General features: G+C 35.3%; 1 protein-coding gene across 4 annotated transcripts; it reads left to right on the forward strand.

The window, feature by feature from the left end:
- The first annotated feature begins 70 nt into the window (after window positions 1-70).
- Window positions 71-20,513, forward strand: LOC135684236 (L-asparaginase). Of its 4 annotated transcripts, none has more exons than XM_089110951.1 (14): window positions 7,594-7,858; window positions 9,907-10,049; window positions 10,349-10,482; window positions 10,899-11,043; window positions 11,627-11,864; window positions 12,412-12,495; window positions 13,347-13,473; window positions 13,766-13,878; window positions 14,369-14,554; window positions 15,067-15,180; window positions 15,984-16,100; window positions 16,513-16,769; window positions 17,174-17,363; window positions 17,970-20,513. In XM_089110951.1, the coding sequence occupies exons 3-14, from the start codon at window positions 10,377-10,379 to the stop codon at window positions 18,195-18,197; spliced, it is 1,905 nt and encodes a 634-aa protein (XP_088967077.1). In that variant the 5' UTR covers window positions 7,594-7,858; window positions 9,907-10,049; window positions 10,349-10,376; the 3' UTR covers window positions 18,198-20,513. The 4 variants fall into 4 exon arrangements, with proteins under 4 accessions (XP_065055789.1, XP_088967077.1, XP_065055781.1 ...); XM_065199709.2 differs by lacking the exon at window positions 9,907-10,049 and having other exon boundaries at window positions 7,596-7,858; window positions 17,970-18,200; window positions 19,240-20,513; XM_065199717.2 differs by lacking the exons at window positions 7,594-7,858; window positions 9,907-10,049 and adding an exon at window positions 71-327.
- Window positions 20,514-20,801: the final 288 nt, after the last annotated feature.

Raw genomic sequence — 20,801 nt, forward strand, 5'->3', positions numbered from 1 at the left:
ACAACATTTTGCATTTATTATGTCGAAAATAAGCATCGATAATTAAATATTCTTAGAATTTTAAAACCACAAAATCAAAACTATATTCATAGTAGACTTTTTTCAGAAAAAAATATCATCATGGTTCAGTAGCAGTTGCATTGAAATGAAGCCCATTGGTTTGGTGGCTTACGTAGCTAGCCTCCTTTTCCAACAGGCAAATTTGTTTACTTCCGCCATTTTGAATAGTGGCAAAAAGGAACTTGCTCCATACTGAGCCCTTATAAATTTGGTAAAAGTAAGGATTGATTTCGTTCACTTCTCTTTCTAATATCGATGTGAAATTTGGTGAGTGGCCTTATATTGCACTTAAATTTAAGAATTGATGTTAATATTGGAAAAGTAAGCCGTCATTTGCGAATTCCAAGCATTTACAGTCGCGGTGTTTGCTGTTGTGTTTTCTGTCTCGTCGAAATTCCAGAAAATAATGGTTGATCGGTTCTCGAACGGATCCAGCAACAATTTTTAGCCACTCAATGCATTATTATCTTAACACGTTTGTACAAAGATGTGAGTCAGTTACTTTTTCTTTCTTGGTTTACAGAAACTACTATGAAATATCTAGGCCTATGAATAGATCACACGCAGTCAAACAGGCCAAGCTCTGACGTAAACAACTCATCTTCAATTCAATCACTTGAATTTCGATTCCCTTAGGACATTTAAAAGCTTGACTAAAACAATACATGACAGCCTAACTCTAGAAAAAGCCGAAATAGGTCATAATTCAATGCTTGGATATTAACAACAGAATTTAAATAAAGTAACCGATTTTTTAATTTGCTATAATTATTGATATTTTTAGACTATTTCAAAACCATACCCGTTGCTTGTAATTATTCTTCAGCACAATGCGTCCCTCCCCGTATCTTTAGAGCTATAAAATACCTTTGGGGTACATTTTCATGACAAAGATTACTAATCAAGAAGAAAGAAGTTTAATTCATATCAAATTTCAATTCTTCAATTTGACAAAATTAGTTTAAAAAATTCGTATATTTTTACTCATGTCATATTAGGTTTTAATCGACAGAAAGAAAAATTCAAGAATTATATATCTAAACTGTTCTATATTATTAGATTATAAACGCAACAAGTTCTTTCTAATTTATATGAAGATAAAAATTGGAAGCACATACTTTTTCAACTTATAAAAACACGATAGGCCACTGCTATATTCCCCCCGTAACTGCGTAAGCTAAAATAGCCATATTTTTAAAATTCTGTTTGAAAATCCCAAAAAATTGTTATGTGTTGTTGATTTATATCTCCTCTCCTAACTACCTGCATCAGAAAAGGCACTGAAATAGTTGTGAGCCACGAGAAAATCAGTCCTTAAAACAAGCAATTTTCCATACTGAATCCTATTGCAGCTCGCTTTTTGCCACTCTTAAAAATAGCGGAAGTAAACAAATTTGCCTCACTCCGCAGTACCACAGAATTTCTATTTTGTGGCAGTACGCAACATGACCTGAGAGGCTGTATAAGGGGTATTTGAAATATGAAATAATTGAGATTTTCGGGATGGAAATATAAATATTTAGATTTTTGAGTCTTCAAATATGAAATAACTTTGGTTCCCAGTATAAAAGGTGGAATAACAAAATAACTGAATACCTCTTTAAATGTTGTGTGAGAATTATCTACTTGATAACAGCATTGACTTTTTATACATTCCAAAAAGTTACATAACGAGTTATTGTAATACCTGAACTACGCGCTACTTCACATACACTACAAAGACGATACCCCGGGGAGCATCAACTCTGTCTACCCCGGGGCCATAACATAGAGAGGAAAAATGCACGTTCGTAATTACAAAGATATAAGAGACTATTGATCTCAAGCATTGATTCAAGTGACTATTGATCTGTAGACCTGTTAAAGGCAGTCTGTCCCCTCAATGATTGGCTAATATGAACAATAGGTCTTCCCGCCTTAAAGCCTGGTTCCCACTTGGTCGTTTGGGTCGTTTGAGTCGTCAGAGTCGTTCCTGAAAGACACGAACGACCCAAAGATTACATTGGTTTCCACTCGGTCGTTTGAGTCTTTTGAGTCGTTTGTTGCTTGATGCTGTTTATTGCTTGCACCATGCATCGCTCATTTAATTTTGGCGGCATGCGTGGAAGGGACGATGGTAGCATTTGATAAACAACAACTGATGTTGCAAAGTCAACTATTTCTACCTCTGGTGACTTTGTACTGACGACGATGTTAGATCACTAAATTTCAGTGCAATAGCTTGCCTGATTTGATATTTTTGTATTTATTTTTAAACTCTTTCCAGTAATTCTTATAATGGCACTCGTATTTGTGAACTTCTTCCATAAAGCTTGCTGTGAAATATTCAGCTATCTTGTTATTGTTCTAGTCAAACACGCAGTTACAAGAAAATCTCCTATTCTTGAAGAAAAAGCTACTAAAGCGTGGGTCGTTTGAGTCGTTTGAGTCGTTTGTCGGTTTCCACTTGCAAAAATCATTCATGCGTGGGTATTTTGGGTCGCGGAGATAGAATTTTTTCTATCTCTGCGACAACTGTCGTTTGAGTCTTTCGGGTCTTTTGGGTATGTTTCCACCAAGTCTTTTCAGTCGTTTGGGTATTTTCCAACGACCCAAACGACCCAAACGACCAAGTGGGAACCAGGCTTAACGGATAACGGATTACGATACTTGCTTTGGCTGGCCTAGCTGCGGTAGTGGGCGACATTTGAAACTGCGAGCAAAAAGCTATCGAGAATGGCAAGAAGATTTAATTACTGGAATTGAATGATGATAATGGAAGCATCTCCTTTCACTGTTGACATATTTGTCGAAGAAACCAAACAGAGAGCCATATATTTCTAGTCACAGCTTCACTATAACGGGAAAACAGGCATTTGATTCAAAAGCTCTGGAATCAAAGTTGTTTCTGATTGGTTTAAATCGATCAAGCTCAACGGTGCGTGAATTTCACTCCCGTGAAAATAAAGTTGAGCATAATAGGGGAAAGACTGCCTTTAAGTACCAACCATATTATATCTTGATTGTTCTTTTAATCTTTTCAATCTTTCTAGGGGTTTAAAAGGCTTTTCATTCTTTACGTTTAGAAAAAATACCAATAGCATATAATCTACCGAAAATACTTTTGGCTTATATTATCTCAACGAAATAGACGAGAGCATCAAATATCATCAACATGTTTCTATCTACATTGCTTTATTAAGTTATTCTTATCTTGAAAATAATGTTTCTGACCATATCTTTGATTTCAGTATGGCACCAATAAGTAATGCTAAAAGTGATTTTAAGTCAAGCAAAATATTAAGTTATAGGCAATATTATGAAAAGCCACAAACACGCAACCGCCAAGAGAATTTGGCCCCCTCCAAAAGTTTTTTTTAAACTTGATGAAAGTTTAAACCATAAAAATAAAGGCCACTGATTATTTTAAGCCTTGGAAACATTCTGGTAGTTGACCAGAAGTCGCTTTACTGGAAGCATGAAAAATGCACGGTCAGCAAAATTTCGACATTCGAATTTTTTAAATCTGATGATACCGTCAGAAAAAGCGTTTAACGTGGACTTGACTTCCGGTCTTCTGCCAGAAGGTTCCCAAGGCTTAATGATTTAAACCTTAAAGATTTCTGTTAGGTTGGTTGCTAGATGGTTATGCAAAATTCCATCTATAAAATATCTACTCTTTAGAAACATGTAGTCAATCTGGAACATTTATTTTGATTTCTTCTTTAGAACATCGTAATATTTGATTTCACTTAGTTTTAGCTTCGCATTAACATTATTTTCGAATTATTTCTAGCTAGTGAATGCACCTAAGACTGTAAGTGACTAGAAATAACAGTATGACTGTAGTATGAAGAATCGTTTAAACAACAGAATTTACTGGTTGTTAGGGTTCTTGGCGGTTAGTAGAACCAAAGAAGATTTCCTAAAACTTAAAGTTAAAAAATCCTTCAAGCTCATTGTCTCTTCCAGGCACGTCTATAACTGGCCCCTTCAGGTTGTACCCTCCGCACAAAAGACTTAAGACTTTAAGTTTTGGTACATGTATGTTTTTAGAGTTTCTTTAGTTGTTTCCAAAAAATAAGTTGAGCAAAACAATGATAAATATTTCATTCAGTGGCCTTAGATTCCCCTTAAAAGTACCAAATGATTCCACAGTTCTAAAGAGAATTAATTCTCTATTTGTACCCAAGTATGGAATCTATATTTTTATGCACCCATTCTTTATACATTTTCCATATTTGTGGCTGCAAAAATTGGTTTTGAAAACTCGGTCCATTTTGTATGTGTGTCGGTCCAACTTTTCCTGACACCTGAAGGCAGAATGGAACATTTTTGACAATTTCGAAATACTTCGCTTTGTTAATTTTGAAATATGAAATAATTGCAAGATATGATCATCAAATATGAAACAACGTCATCCCCCCTTATAAGGCCTCACCTGAGTGCCTTCGGCGCTTTTACATATCATTGAAAATTTCGTTTCGCCCGTTTCGCCTCGTTTGCGAGGAAAAATAAAAAGAAGAACAAGAAGAACGGTAAAAGTAAGTGGTAGATGGAAAATAATATGGCTCAGTTTGAGGTTGGAGATAATTCATGAAAGTTCTCTCCGCATAGTACAGGCATATGCATAGAGATGGGCATATGATTTCTCCTCCGCCTAGCCTCGTAAAATCAGTGCTCATTGACTAAAATGGCCCGGTGGAGGGCAGAGACTATTGTAGGGTCCTGTTGCTCCTAAAAAATCAACGTACTTAAAAACACATTCTTTGTTGCATAATCTACATGCTTGTATAAAGCCAGTCTTATCGGGTATTCCATCTTTCTACAATCTATACAAGCAACATTACTACAGGCCACTTTTTATCATGAAAAACTTAGGCCATCACCCCTTATGGAATGACTCAAATTTAGGCATACAGAAAAGCGCACAACGAAGAAAAACCCGAAATTGCCCTCTTTCTTTCTACCTTTGTCATTCGTCAAAATTAACTCAGATTTTCGTTGAGCCATTTGTTTTCAAATTCAGAATGAAGTAAGAATGAGATTATTATTTTCCCCTAATACACTCCTTTTTTACAAGAACCAGATAATTTTTCCTGAGCCTCGATGTTCTTAACTTTTTAATGATTTTAGGCTCAAATTTTCTTAAAATTGTTCTTATTTTAAGAGTGATTTTTTGCAAATATTTGAGAAGTTTCATACTCTATATAATTTCTAAGAGGTTTTACTGGGTAAAGATTAAAAATAAATTGTTTTTACGTTTATAAATTGCAAAGTTTTGTTCTGTTGACATGACATAAATTTCAAAATGCGAATTGTCTTTTCTTAAATTTCTCACCTGAAGCTGAGCATGTTTCAGCCTTGTTCTTATTTTTTGAGCAAATCGAGCCTCGGTGTTCTTATAAAAAAAAGAGTGTATGGTTTTCTAACTTGAATGAGACTCGCGTGCCACACCTCTAGCCAGGCCGATTATTGTGCTTCCAATAAAAAACCTTCGTGAATAAAAAATTGCAATAAGAATTATTGTTTGGGTTTCCATGAAAATTCATTTTTGAAAAAGGAAGAGGCAAATTGAGAGGTTTTGTTTTGTTTTGTTTTGTTTTGGATAAAAAACCGAATGAGGGAATGGCCAAGAAAGTTGAGGTGCAGAGAAAAAAAGCAGAGTCGAAGGCCTACCTATACTTTCTTCTACATTCTGCGCTTTCTTTTAAAAGATTCTGCTAGCTTTTATGAACAAAATGAAACAAGGATAGTTAGCATAAAGTACGAGTAATGTCGTCAGCTCAATAATTTCGCGGGCTTTTTTAAAATAAACAATTCCAAAATCCTTCATATTAATGTTTAACATTGCACATTAAAACTTCATGAAATAATCGAATCTTCCAATAAGGGGCGACGTGACTCTACTAGTTGCAGCCCAATTCAGTGTGGTAAGTGGTAAGGTAAGATTATTGACCTTCTTTATCACTTTTTGAAATTTTATTTATTTATTCCTAGTTCTTATCAGTTACTCCGCATCAATACACTTCATGTAGACACCAGTTGGAAAAGTCGAGCGGCAAATCACTCCGTGAAAATCTCCTACACTTTTCATTTTTTTATCTAAAAATCCTTGGTATTCTTTTGTTTTCGTGGAAATCATTGCTCCTTGGGATTCAGGGATTGCAAGCGGATAAAAATTCCCCACCCTCCCAACAACCACCGAAATTGGTTTTGCTATGAGAAAGTTTTTTGCAACGACCGACATTATTGAGAAGAGATAATCTACTTCTATCAGCCTGACGATTCAGAGGATTCGCTCTGATGATGATTTGCACATAGACCATCGCACAGTTTACATTTAATAATTTTCAATATAAGCACATTCCTGTCCCATTTTTATCTAAATCGTTTAGAATGACATTGATCAAGCTGATTTTTAAAGTTAAAATGTATAAGAATTTTATATTATTAATAAAATCACTTAGAAACAGGCAGAAATTAAACTTTTCTGCAAACAGTCAACGCTGAATAATTTATGTCACATTCGAGTTGGAACTTTCATTTAAAGTTATTTAGAAATTTATATATATGGGTAACTCTTCTTTGTCGTCTTTTATTAGAAGTTTTTCATTTTCATAGAATTGCACTTTATTATCATTCCACTTCACATCATGCTTTTTATTGAAAACATTCGGTAGTTTTGTGAAAAACTTCTTCAAATAAGAAAATAAATAATTCACAAATAAAACGATTCACCGATGAAATTAATTATAACTCACTAAGATGAATAAAAGTTTGATGAAAATCTTAGGCAGGAAATGAGTGGCAAAAATTTTCAAGCATATCCACCGTATCTATATAAAGTGAATGCGAAGAATAGAAACATAAGGACTTCTAGTATGCACAATGCAATATAATGGTGTGTTACAAAACTAACCGGTTCCTCCAAATCCTTCCTTTGACGAAAGGTGGCATAATGAACCGTATGTACCCATTCGCGTTTCTTTAAGATTTCCATTGCTTCCTAAATTTTCTGAGTCACAAAACTGTGTTTTGTACTTTGAACTTTCTAATAAGAAATTCTGAAGTAACTTTAGACCATAGAAGATTGCATAGTCTGAAAAATACTAGCAGTTTAGAAAATATGGACTTGTGGCTGAAGCATGTTTTAAATTATGATGTACCAAAATTAAAAAAAAAATTAAATGTCATTTTTTTTGTAATGTAGGCCCCACACCGTTTAATATCATTGCCTAACATTGTCAGCTTTGAAACATGGAACTACGATATAAAAATTACATGAAACATGGAACTACTATAATGTTTTACGATATAAAAAAATTTAATTCATTTCTGTACAAAAAGTAATTCGTTGATATGATATTTAAAAGTGATTCGATCGTGATATTCAACTTTATAAGAATATAGCTAAAATAATTCGATCATAATTGCTTTGAGGACAAGAAGCAGCTTTACCCTTGTGGACGACGACTGTGGACGAGCACAAAATTTTCTGGTAAAAGATTTGTTCCCGTCCTTTTTAGGCTTGAAATTTACCGCCAATTTGAAAATGAAAAGGAAATTGGAAAGGAGGCCTATGTAATGAATTTCGACATAAATTATACTATATTTACTACCTCAAACTGAGCCATGTTATTTTTCATCAACCGGAAAAAGTTGGCCTCTTTGCTGGCGGTTGGCGGAATACGTTGGCTCTATGTCTTATGAGTCATATAAAACGCAAATAAGCTCATCTTTTGACATAGACTTGTTGATGAGAAATTCTTAAAAACAAATATTGCTGCTGTCAAGCCCACCCGTTTTGAAGTAAATGGTAAGCCCCCTCTAAATCTTTTTATAGTTCTTCGTCTTCGACAAATGGTCTACTCTGCTCATATACTATGTAGAAGATTGGACGTCACAATTTTTTGTACACAATAAGTGTGAAAAAGTGTTATTACACTAGTAGAATATCGGGAATTTTAACAGCATCAAACGTAAAAGCTCCCCAGATGTGCGTTACTCTAGGACTGCCTAACCTCGTATGTTTTTAGGCTGATTTAGGGGGCGTCGACCAGGCAGGGAATGCAATGACGTATAGGGGGTTGTCCAAAATCCAGTTTTTCAAAATCTTTAGAAGAAACAGATGAAATTTCTAATCTCTTGTCATGTAATCATTGCAATTTGAACCTGGTTAGGGTTGATGTTTTTCCGAACATTGGTTTAGCAGCCAGGCACATTGACTGTGTTGAGCAGCAGCTGAGATGAGAGCTTTCATACTGTGGGAAGAGTAGGGTGGGGGGGGGGGCATACTTCATTGGAAGTGGGGACACAAAATGTTCAGTAAAAGGAAGCACCATGGTTGGCGGCGAGAAAAAATGGCATTCTAAGAATGGCAATAATTGCATCTAAAATCTTTATGGCATCAATAAGGAAGAACTTTCTTTTTAATAATAATGACCCATTGGTTGGATTTTGAATTGTAACAATTTCTCTCGTGTTAACAAAACAGAGGCAATTTTATCAGCTAATGATGCTCTTATTTTTGGATAATTTTAGACTATGGTGTTCTTCTTTAAGAACACCATAGTCTAAAATTATCCAAAAATAAGAGCATCATTAGCTGATAAAACTAGACAGAGTCAAATAATAGCAACCAGTGGTTGAATCAGGCATTTCTAAATGCAAAAAAATACCAACTGTCTATACAAAACTGCAACTAAACGTACAATAAGAAATCATTTAAGAATTTTCCATCAATCTATGTCAAACTTTGTGTAAATTTTCATGCATAATAAGCTTGCAATGCCTTTAAATCTGTCAGTTGTTTCTTTCTCATTTTCTGATTTAGTCATCAATGGCTGACCTTTGGTGAAGCAACAATTCCTCACAGCATTCTTTGTGTTATATGATTCTTGGCAGTATCCAAGTACAAGCAATGAGGGGGGCTGAACCTCTCACTTTTTTTGAAAATTTTAACAAAGAGCACTGCACCCCCTGAGCCCCCCACCACTATATCCCTGTTCTCATGGTGCACAGCATGTCCTAATTATACGTCTTGAGATTAGAAACCCAATTACGTTGTTAGGAAAATACTAATAGATTTATCAAAAGCTTATGACTGTATCCCGTATGCTCATCTTACAGCAAAACTTCGTGCATATGGCTTTGATAAAAATGCTTCTGTTTTCACTTACTCCTATTTCGAATTGCACACATTTACATGCAATTTGAATGAATAATGCCTACAGCTATTTTCAATCTGTTTTATCAGAAGAAACCTCCTCTCATGCCAGACTGGAAACTTTGTCACACGCCTGCAATATATTGCTGGCACACACCAATTTTCCATCCATGCACTTTTGCATATTGGCGGCACAAAGTCCCTTTTTGATTACATTTTACATTTTATTAACAATACAAATTTCTTAAAAGTGCATGATTTCAGGCCTGCAGTCGCACATGAACTTGCCCACGCAACAAAACAAAGTTTCCACTCTGGCTCTCATAGATCAAGCTTGATCAGAACTTTTTTGGCTTGATCAGAATGATGTGATTGCTAACACACAACAATTGAACTGATGTTTTTTTGTTGCTTCCATTAATAGGCTTTAAGTAGTTTTTTCCAACTTAGACTTTGTAACAAGGTTCTCTGCCTCACTTGATATCAAATCTTTAGACATTTCAATGGCATCGGCCAATTATCATCCTTTCTTGCCCATGCAGCTTGCAAGATAGTTGAGTCTGCTTGAATCACAGGCAAAAGCAACTTTCCTAAAAGCAACAAAGTTGTTTTCGAGTTGCTTTGGTCTGTCACTTTGGGACAAAATATGTAAGGGTTTTGGTAATATATCAGAACAAACTTTTTTCTACCTGTTTCAGATTGTAAACTTTGCTAAGATGGGTTGTTTCCTAAAGAAATTGCTTAGCAAATAAAAACTGCTGTTGTAGATTTTAAAGCAGCAAATAAGAACACAACAATGCGCTGAGAACAAACAACGATGAAAAACACACATAAATTAACTGTAGATAATATTTCGCCCTGGCATATGGGGTATCTTCAGAGTAAATTTTAAAGACCATTTTCATAATGAGAATAGTGCAAGGAAATTCCAAGGATGTTGTTTCCCCATTGCTCTTTCAACTGTACTTAGAATCATCCTTCTAGTAAACCATAGCAAAGAATAGCCTCTTGGCTCTTGTTTAGAATGTCATTTCCAGAAAAATAAGGAATGGGTCTGGTCACAACAAATTAGATCAGTTTCAAAAGTTCTGGACCAAAAATATTCTGGCCAATAACAGATTTTTGTATTTTGTATTACAGGTTGTTTAATGCAATTATTTGAAGTATCATGAGTTTTAGAGAGAGATTAGCAAGTTTTAGAGAAAATGCCTCTACACGAGTGCTTGTGATATATACTGGTGGGACTATTGGTATGAAGAAAGATCCTGACGAAGGTACCATTTGCCTATAGATCAATGCTCTCCAATTTGTAATGTTTGTTGTGATTTTTTGCTAGGGAAATTTATTTTTTAGAATGATGAGCTTTTAAAAACAACTGTAGCTATTGACATATGCAAATTGTGCCAACAAATCATAACAAATTATGTCATAGAAAACAAGAATCAAGTCAAAAATCCAGACCACCATTTATTCCACCTCCGGGAAGAACATCTTCTGGAAAGTTATTGTCCTGGGATGAAGTTATTCAATCAATATTCATATTTATATTGCTGGCCAGAACAGCATGTCAAAAAACTAATTGTTGTCAAAGTGATTTTACCTTACCTAACAAATACAAATAGTGTAATTTGTTTTGTTTGCAATTTCTCAAGTAGGAAACTGTATTCTGGGTAAATATGTTCATTTTTAGGGTACATTGTCCAGCCAAACTATTTTGCCTCATCTCTAAAAGAGTTGCCAATGTTTTATGATAAAGAGTTTGCTGCTCATTCTTCGCAAAGAACCTATTCAGATGAAGCAAGTGTTTATAATGAATTTCCAGAACTTGTCATGCCGTGAGTAACTCAGATATTTTCATGCAAAAGACTAGGTCTATGCTGTCATTGAACTTATGCTCCGTCCAGCTTTTTAAACTTTCAATACTTAACTTAACCAATACTTGATCTATTTTTCAAGTCGATCCAATACTTAACCAATACTTGATCTAAGTATTTTCAAACTTAACCAATACTTGATCTAAGTTTAAGCAAACTTTTGGTATGTGAATCCATAGATTGCCAGCAATGTGGAAAGTGAATGATCAGTGTGTCTTTTTGTCTGAGGTTGCTTCTAGAGTCAAAGAAGATCATGTTGTTATGATATATGTTTTCACTCTCTTTGTCTGTCTTTGGCTACCACATAGTGTTTTAGGGGTGACCATGTATGTTTAGAATGATGTGTTGTATGGTAATATGTTTCTTTTCATCTTTATTTGTTATTCCATAGTAAGTACTAATGGTATTTTCACATCAAGCTTAAGTTTTTCACATTATCCTGGTGTTGATCTTCCTGTACAAGATGGCTAAGCTCATTAAGGTTGTCTCTTTTGGTTTTTTAAATATAAAATTGGACTTTTAATTACGTTTTTCTTTTTTATAGCTTGTCAGATCAAGGAAAGCGGATTTTTTATTACATCAAGGAGCAAGAAACAATAATCGATTCTGCCAATATGTCTATGCATGATTGGCTAGTAATAGCAAAAGATATTGCTAAATATTACAAATACTTTGATGCCTTTATTGTTTTGCATGGAACTGATACCCTAGCCTACACAGCATCTGCTCTGGCTTTCATGCTGGAAAATCTTGGGAAGACCGTGATCTTGACAGGTGCTCAGGTAACAAACTTCTCTAGGATTCTACATAGCTTATATTTTCTGTTATCAATTTTTGAATCAGTGTTAGCATGTTCTGGCATTGCATTATTGGTTGTAAGGACAACCTTCCTTGATTTTTCTCCTAACTGTAAAGAGCCATTGCATTTAAGTAATCTTAACTGCATGTTCTATTCCTACCATCTGATGAAACTGAAGCCTCCATAAATTCTTTAATTAATTATGAAAAATATGGTTTCGAGCGCATTATCACCCCTCCTTTTACATTATTGCTCTGTTGCTTGCCATTTTGATGTAAGGCTAAAGATCAATTATTTATTTCAGCCAAAGATGCAGTTTGTATGTTTCTGTTGTAAATGAGTGCAAATCAATAAAATTTTTAATAATGGCTTCTTACTTTCCAACATACTTTACCACAAAAAAGTTGTCATGTTTCTTTGGAACTATAGAGTAGTATAACCTTCGTAGTAGGGATGAGCTGATACATCAAATGGACCCCCTTTCTAACCTTCATTGTATTGTTTGATGTATTGTTCCTTTTTTTTGAGAGATCCCGATATTCGAGCAACGTAATGATGCCAGAAGTAATTTCATTGGTTCCCTTGTGATAGCCGGACACTACATTATACCAGAGGTTGGTAAGCTCGTCTTTGGAGCCTTAAATCCAAGATCTTTTATTTTCGATGTCATCTAAGTAAGATGAACAGCTCCAAATAAAAGCTGAAATGCAGGATGCCCTTAGAAGTGGCAGGTATAAACCAATCAAATTAGAGAAATATAGTAACTGTTGATATTCATTAGTGTTTGGTGAACTTTCTTGCTGGCTGTTCAAATTGTTTTTGAGCATAACTTCATCATGTCTGTGTTTGAAAAATCATTCATGTCTTGATTTTTGGGAAGGGGTCACATGAGAAACCTGAACAGTGTTGGAGGGCCGAACCAACGATAACTTTATTCTAAATTCATTCTCTCTCAATGTAAAAAGCCACAAATTATACTATATTTTAGCTGGTACTGGTTGCATGAAGGATGAAGATATCATGTAAATATATATATATATATTTAATCATAACGCAAAGGCTGACAGGAGGAAAACCTTTCCACAAGGGTGCTGCCCAATTGTATCGAACCACTCTTGGTCGGTATCGAACCCCAGTTTGCTGCTTCAAAAACCCACGCTCATTCCACTAAGCCAAAAGGCCCATATATATATTTCTGGTCTGGTTTAGAGAATATCAAAAGTATGATAAAGATGGTGAAAGTGCATTCATAAGGTTATCACAAAAAAGAAGCAATAGAAATTGCTTATTTGGTCAAGCTTTTATTCTGGACTATGGTTTTTGTAAATTTGGACTTGTAGAGATATATTTAGAATAATAACGGTTGGAGGAGATACCGAAAAAGGAGTTAAATTCAGCACCCGGAGTCTGACTTTTCATTTCAATATTTCTACAGTAATTATGACGTAGACTTTCTTATTGGCAGGTTGCGATTTACTTCTCAAATAAGCTCCACCGTGGTTGTCGGAGTGTAAAGGCCAGTACATCAGACCTGGATGCATTTTCCACGCCAAATCTGCCGCCTCTCCTGTCCGTTGGTGTCAATATTGAAGGTATCATTCTAGAGCTCGATGAACCATCTTTTCCTGTTAGCTCAATTATTATCATTTCGTTTTTCAAATATTTTATTGATACTTCATTACGATAGGAATCATGGGAGAAAGATAGATGTTCGATTCATTTCTTAGACACGAAAATCTTGACAGGAAATTTTTTAATGATCCGCTGAATGTCGATATTTTGTTTGTTCACCATAAAAACACTTTCTTCCAGTATCCCTCTTTGTTTCTAACCATTGTTTACCAGAGCATTGTTGCTATTGTCTCATATATGTTTCTTTTTCAGTGAGGTGGGACAACATTTTTCGTTACAAAAATACTGGTGCTTTTGCAGTATGCAAGAATATGGACGAGAATGTTGGCGTACTTCGATTATTTCCGAGCATAAGAGCTGAAATTGTAGGTTTTTATTGTGATTTGTGATTTAAGTGACAGGCTACGCTTGGGTGTGAACGCATTTTTTTAAACAATGGGACTCTACGCTGACCCCAAGTATACTGGCATTCAATAACTGTCATAAGAATCATACGCTTATAAGGTAGCTCTGCGAGAACTCTTTCCCCTTTTTATGTACGAAACAGCGTAATGTAAAAATATTACTATAATAAGAGGGTAGTTATTTTATTGGAGGAAAATGATAGAAATATGGAGGAAAGCATGAATTGCGTTGGCAAAGAATTCAAAGCAAATATTTAGCGAATATTCAAAGCATAATTGAGAATAGGCTAATTGAATCATGCCTGATAAGTTACAATGTTCTGCTTTGATCACAACCCGTCTAGCTTTTCCTTGTATTTTCAAGTTTACCTGTCTATAAAAATAATTTGATATTAAACCCTGCTGATTTCGCATGGCTTGCTGAATAACTTTGGAAATTGAAACATTTTAGGTAAGAAGCTTTCTGCAACCGCCCATGAAAGGAGTCGTTTTGGAGACATTTGGTGCCGGCAATGCGCCTTCGAATAGACCTGATTTGGTGGCAGAATTCAAAAGAGCATGCGAGAAGGGTGTCATTCTTCTTAACATCACTCAATGCTTGAAAGGATCAGTCAGCGATGCCTATGCTGCTGGAAGGGTAGGGGAAATGCCTGTTTTTTTGCACCCAATGTAATGTATCTTCCAAAGCCGTGTTATGAATTTTGAAGCATTAGATACTTAAGAATGGAAGATCTGGATCCCCATTGCAGCTTTGATTAAGTTGCTTCAGAGCAGTGTGTTGCGCCGTTCATTCAGCGTTATTTAGTCATATACTTTAGTCTTAGTTATTGGAGAGACGTTCGTGCTTCTCTAATGTCGAGGACCCTCTCAATTCAACATGAAATAGCTAATGAACAAGGGACGTTATTTATGCTCACCTCGAGAACTGAAAGATTTGTAACCAGTTCCGTCTATTCATTTATATGTACGTTTGACGAGTACCCATAATCATGTGAACCAACAGCAGTAGAATCTTTATTCCTGTGCTCGGTTCATTGCATTTAAAAAATTTCTCTTGTGATGTACCGATTTAATCCTGACTAGAGTTAAAGAAAGATTTTGTACAATTCATGGTCCCGTCCCGTAAAATGAGATGTTATTTCGTTTCAGGCCTTCTCCGAGCTTGGCGTACTTCCAGGTTATGACATGACCACAGAAGCTGCTCTTGCCAAGATCTCCTATGTTCTTGGAAAAGACGATCTAACACTTGATCAGAAAAAGGAGGTAGGGTAACACGCATCATTTTCTCCTTGGTAATGGCAAAGTTAAAAAAGTAGAATGGGCACGCTATATATTTAGACAACAGTTGTCTCATTATCTTTTACCTTTCCACTCAATCCATGGCTCTCTGTAAACTTTTTGTGTACCAATTATGATTTTTTGTATGCCTTTAATAACCTGGTAGGCCCAAACAAAAAATAATGGCTGAGACAACACCTCGAGGAGATGGATTTTGTGCAAATGTTACCTTGTAGCAGTATTTGATTTCTTGATGTTATTCAGGGGCGACTGGGAGTAGTAAAGTATTGGCGTTGGCCTCTGAAATTGAGAGAAAAAAGGCCCCTACTCAAGGTCGTAAAACTATTTGACAAGGGTGGAGCTTTTATCTTCTGATTAGGGAGGGTGGAAAAGAGACCTTTTCGATGTGATGGTTTGGAATAGCTGTTGGGAATAGCATATCGAAAAGTGGCAGCGTACAAAGAAGCAAAATAATTTCTTGGGATTTTAGTGAATCCAAATGTCCCCTCTTTTGAAAATAAAATGGTATTAGACTAATACCTTTAATACCACCCCTTTAATTTCCATTGTATTTCCACTGCACTTGAAATTATTCGTTAGCAGCAGTAAGCGAATCATTTGATCGTGATATAAGTAAAAGCCCTGGATGGTTTGTTTTTATTACTGGTAGAATGCTATATGGTAGCTCTACAAGCATCTCAGTTGATAGTTCTTTGGTTTCAAGTCAGCATATTCACACATTTTCAAAATGACAACCAGTGAAAATCGGCCTATATTTGTAATTGCAGCTGCTAATGACTAATCTACGCGGAGAAATGACGATTGACCATGAACAGCAATTCCGTTTGAAGGAGGGAAAGTTCGTTCGAACCGTCGCAAAAACACTCAAAGTTGGATCTGAAAAAGTGAGTTTCGGTTTATGATTAGATTCTATGAATTTAAATAAAAACTAAAAAGTGAACTACTACCTCAAGTTCTTACAATGTCTGTCAAAATATGTAAAAATATGATGAGTGAAGCGTTGAAGGAGATCAGGATTTGCGAAATTATGCTAGGAAAAGCAAGATTACAAACACCAGAGCAAGACTTTAATTCTAGCTTTTGAGTTCTGGGTCCTAGTAAGTAAAAACAAAACAGGAGATGTTTTATATTAAGATTCTAAGTACTCAAATTTAAGAACCGTGTTGGTTTATTTCCATATGCATATCTAGTAGTCGCCTTTTCCCCTAGATGCTTTTATGTCCATCACTAGCCGCACTTCCACCTGAGCCTGTATTAAGAAAAATGTCATTCTTTCTAATCATCGTGTCTTATTAGGAAATGGAGAATCTGAGGCGCTCCCTTCTTCCAATGTTTCTGTGTTGCGCAGCAAAATCGGGCGACACAATTGCGCTTGACGAACTGCTATCACAGGGTGCCGATGTGAACAAACCTTCAGACTATGATGGGAAAAGCTGTTTGCATATCGCCTGCGCAGAGGGCAACCTGGAAATGGTGAAGCATTTGTTAAAGATTGGAGCGTCAGTGTACGTTAGGGACAGACGGGGGAGAGTACCTCTCTTTGATGCTATAAGGTTCGCTTTATCTTTTGAGTCGATTTCAATAAGAGTCTCTGTATTTTCTTTAGTCTTTCAAAAGTATTTATTATAGTTTTCCAACACGGATAGTATTGCTGCTTTTCAATGTTCAGGCAGTGCTGCTGAACATTTTTTATAATCGTTCCATTTTATCTGCATGTGTACATTACGCGTCCGTAACATTTTACTTCATTATTATCCTGTATTCGCTGTCAAACCCAGTTCCTTTGCTCTATAATATGTTCACAACTGCTGACCCAACTAAGCTGCAATTATCTGAATTAAGTTAACTTAACTGATTTTGAGCAAAATTAACTTCCCTGATTGATGTTCTTATTGGTAATTGTTTTGTTGATACTTTCAAATCGATGCTTTACTATCGATGATATTTGCTATTCTAGGAATAAGAATGAGAATGTGATAGACATAATGATCAAGGAGGGGGCACACTTTCTTCCCGATGACTTTGAAGTACTACGTGAGCTGTGCATTGCTGCAAGTAACAATGATATTCAAAGCCTGGGACTGTGGAAAAAAGCCAAGGTTGACTTGAATATGAGTGACGTAGACGGAAGAACACCGCTTCACTTTGTAAGTCGAACGTAGGCCCTCATCCTGTCCAATGTTCATTTGACTATTTGGGACTCATTCGTAAAGTCATTTCATCGCCACTGCTCTCCAGTCATTTTGAGAAACTGAATAGTAGAATGTAAGAAAACGAACAATATAGAACTTACTACGAGAAGAACCTTCATAGATATGTATTTTAAGCTAATGGTTGTGAAATCCCATCTTGAGATCTTACGAGCACTTTTCAAGTTTTCAATTACCAGCAAAACACTCTTTTTCGTTTACAAAAAAATTCAAGCTCAGAATCATCCATTTTTTAAAGAATATTATGAGAATTTTGCTCAGCATGAGCTCGCATATTTGTGTCCATTTTTTCGAATGTTTAACTGCTTTAAGAAGATATTCAGACTCAAACGAAGATTACATAGTTGACTGGACAAAATTTGTAGTATTCTTATATAAGAATAAGTGTGGCCCATGCTGCAGGACTTGGTAATTTCCTGTTTCAAACAAATTGACTCTTTCTTTCTGAAAGTATTGTTGCTTTGGTTCATAAGCATTCCTCATAGATGTTATTCAGTTTTAGGGAGACCTCTTGAATAAAGTAGCAGTATTTTTGCTTTTTAGGCTGTTATTCGTGGACACCTCGACGCTGTCCGTTATTTGGTAAAAATAGCAGGTGTGAATGCAGAGAGACAAGATATATTTGGAAACACACCTTTGTCGAATGCCAGAAAGCTTCGTCTTCAGGATATGATTGACGTGATAGTCGAAGCACAGGGTGTCGCTGCGCGGGATTTTCTTGAAATGCGTCCAGTAGATGGGCAAATTGAAACAGTGGAAATGCAGCCATGAAAGGTTTGTCAAATATGATTCTTTTGCGATTCAAGTTGATTCTTGCCAGTAATTTTTAGGTCTTCTTACAAGGCAGCTATAGACTTTTAGAACTTACTAGAAAGTATTTTTCAGATTTTTGACATCTCCCTTGCATCAGTTCTTTCTTGCAACTAATCGCCTTCAAGCCAAAAATTAAATAGCAGTTAAAGGTTTGGATTTTTGTAGCCATTTTTATATTAAAAGCAAAGCGAACAAGCTTGGTAATAATCTATTAAGAGAACTGAAATAATCTGAAACAGCTCATAAGATATCAAAAATTTCTGGCGGAGTTGTTTTTCATTGAATCGTTGAATCAAAATAAAAGAACTGGCGCTATCTATCGAAGTTTTACTGATTTCCTTTGACCAGTAAAATGTTAATAGCTTTACTAGTAGCAACGACTAGATGATATACTGAGTAAATGGGTATACTACAGACCAACGGGGCGAGGGAGTGGTGATCGTCCTTCTACATAATTGGTACAAAAGGGGCAAGGTGTGCCCTCTGTCATCAGAATTGAAGATATGAAAACCAAGAAGGATGGCATCAATAAAAAAACAGCTGCCTGTTTTCTTCTAAATGGAATATTCACCCTATATTTGTGTTTTTAGATTTTAATTATGATTGACACTATCACCCTTCCTCCAATTTTACTTTCTGCTAAACCACCCCCGACCAATCTCCGTAATTTTCTTCATCAATCAATTCAAATCCATTATAGGGTAAAGCAAATGAAAATAATAGAATTCTAAATTTGCTACTAATTTTTCATGATCTCCTTTTTGTTTGTTTTTGAATACCCTGTATCAGTTCAAAAAATTGAATACCCCACCTGCACTGCGTTTGTAGAAAACAGTATCCCGTTTATACCAAACTCCAAAAAGAGTTGCCCTGATGAGCCTCAAGTCAACTTTGTCGGAATTTATTTTAAACTTTTTTATCTCAAGCGAGACCAAATTTAAAAACTATTGTTATGCATGTTAAATTGTTGCGTCAATATTGTTTTCTGATATTATTGTAGAACATCGCCTGTCAAAGTTCATTCATTCGGAGTATTTTCTTATCCAAGTAAAATGTACTTATGCAAGAAATAAGTCCACCCACGAATGCTTAATCATTTCGCTGTTGTAAATAGTTGCAACCGAGCAAATGTGGTTAACATGATTACGATTAGGTCAAAATGAATTAATAAAATGAATTAGTTCCAGTATCATACACCAGCAGTGATCCACAGCAGATCTATGAAGATTCTATATTTAGATTTCGATATCGTAAATAATCTGACAATTATCATTTAGATTTCCATTCATTTGTGATTCTTTTTAATTGGATATCATTAATATTTAACTCCATTGGTCATTTTAATCCACTTTGATAGAAACATAATCTTAGCTGAATTTTCCATTATTGTGCAAGGATTAAACTGTTTATTGTAAAATATACAATGAAGGGAAACATCAGATTTCGATCTAATTGAAAATGAAAGAGGAAATTAAATTGGCAATTCGTTCAAGTCATTGATGTAACAGATCAGGCTGTAAAATGTGCAGTTGTTTATTCAAAGTGCTTGAAATTTCCAAAATATGTTTAACGAGAGTCAATAACTCAGAAAAACATAATTGGTAATTTCATCAATTTTTGCAACAAACCATTTAGTTTGCAAATTTCAAGCTTTTTCAAATGAGGTAACATTTTGCAAGATACTAAACCACATTTTTATCTTGCTTTGGTTCCCTTCTTCTTTTAACATGTCTCCTTTTCCTTCGTGTAATGCAAGAGTCAGTATGAGCTCCAGTCCGTCCAAATTAGGTTTTTTCTAACACGGACAGACTACAAAATGCCTATACGTAAAGGCGAACTTGCATTCCCATAATTCTCACATTTCCCCATTGTGTAATCTCGATTTCTCTTTTTTTGAGCAATTGCCATCATTTCCTATCTTAAGTTATTTTCGATCCATACCTTGAAATTATTTTACGTTTAATTTTATTCGTTATTTGACCATTAATGTCTTTGCTATATGAAACGTCAATTTTTATTAGTTCATATTTAAAAGTTACTCATCAATAAGTATGATTTGCTATCAATAATAAACACGAAGATGTATTCTGCTTAGATTACGCCTAGTGAAATGTGAAATAGTATATTTATCAACCAACGATTGTCATAGTATTTAATAGTTATAGTAAGTTATGGGCATGTCGTGTATTTTAAAAGTGTATTTTTCGTCGATTGTTTTGTAGTTTTCTGCCGTGCGTGAAGTGCATGTTTTTAGATTATTAACGATGGGTCCTATACTTGTTTCTTTTTCTTGTTTAATTCTAGGAATATTCTCCCATTGGGACAGATTCTATTGTGTTAGCAATATGTTAACAATGTTAATAGCTCTCCCCCCCCTCTCCCACTCTTTTACGAGAAAAAATGATGGTAGCTTTGGCAATTACCGTAACCTAGCCTCATACGTCACTTTGTAGTCAACGATGTAAGCTTAAGAGGGAAGAGGTTCTTGAATTTGACAATGTAGACCGAAGGACAAATCGCTCCATGAAATCCTATTGAATAATCTAAAATTTCCTGGAAACG

This window comes from Rhopilema esculentum, chromosome 10, assembly GCF_057945365.1.
Source record: "Rhopilema esculentum isolate cy_ngs chromosome 10, ASM5794536v1, whole genome shotgun sequence".
Classification (NCBI taxonomy): Eukaryota; Metazoa; Cnidaria; class Scyphozoa; order Rhizostomeae; family Rhizostomatidae; genus Rhopilema; species Rhopilema esculentum.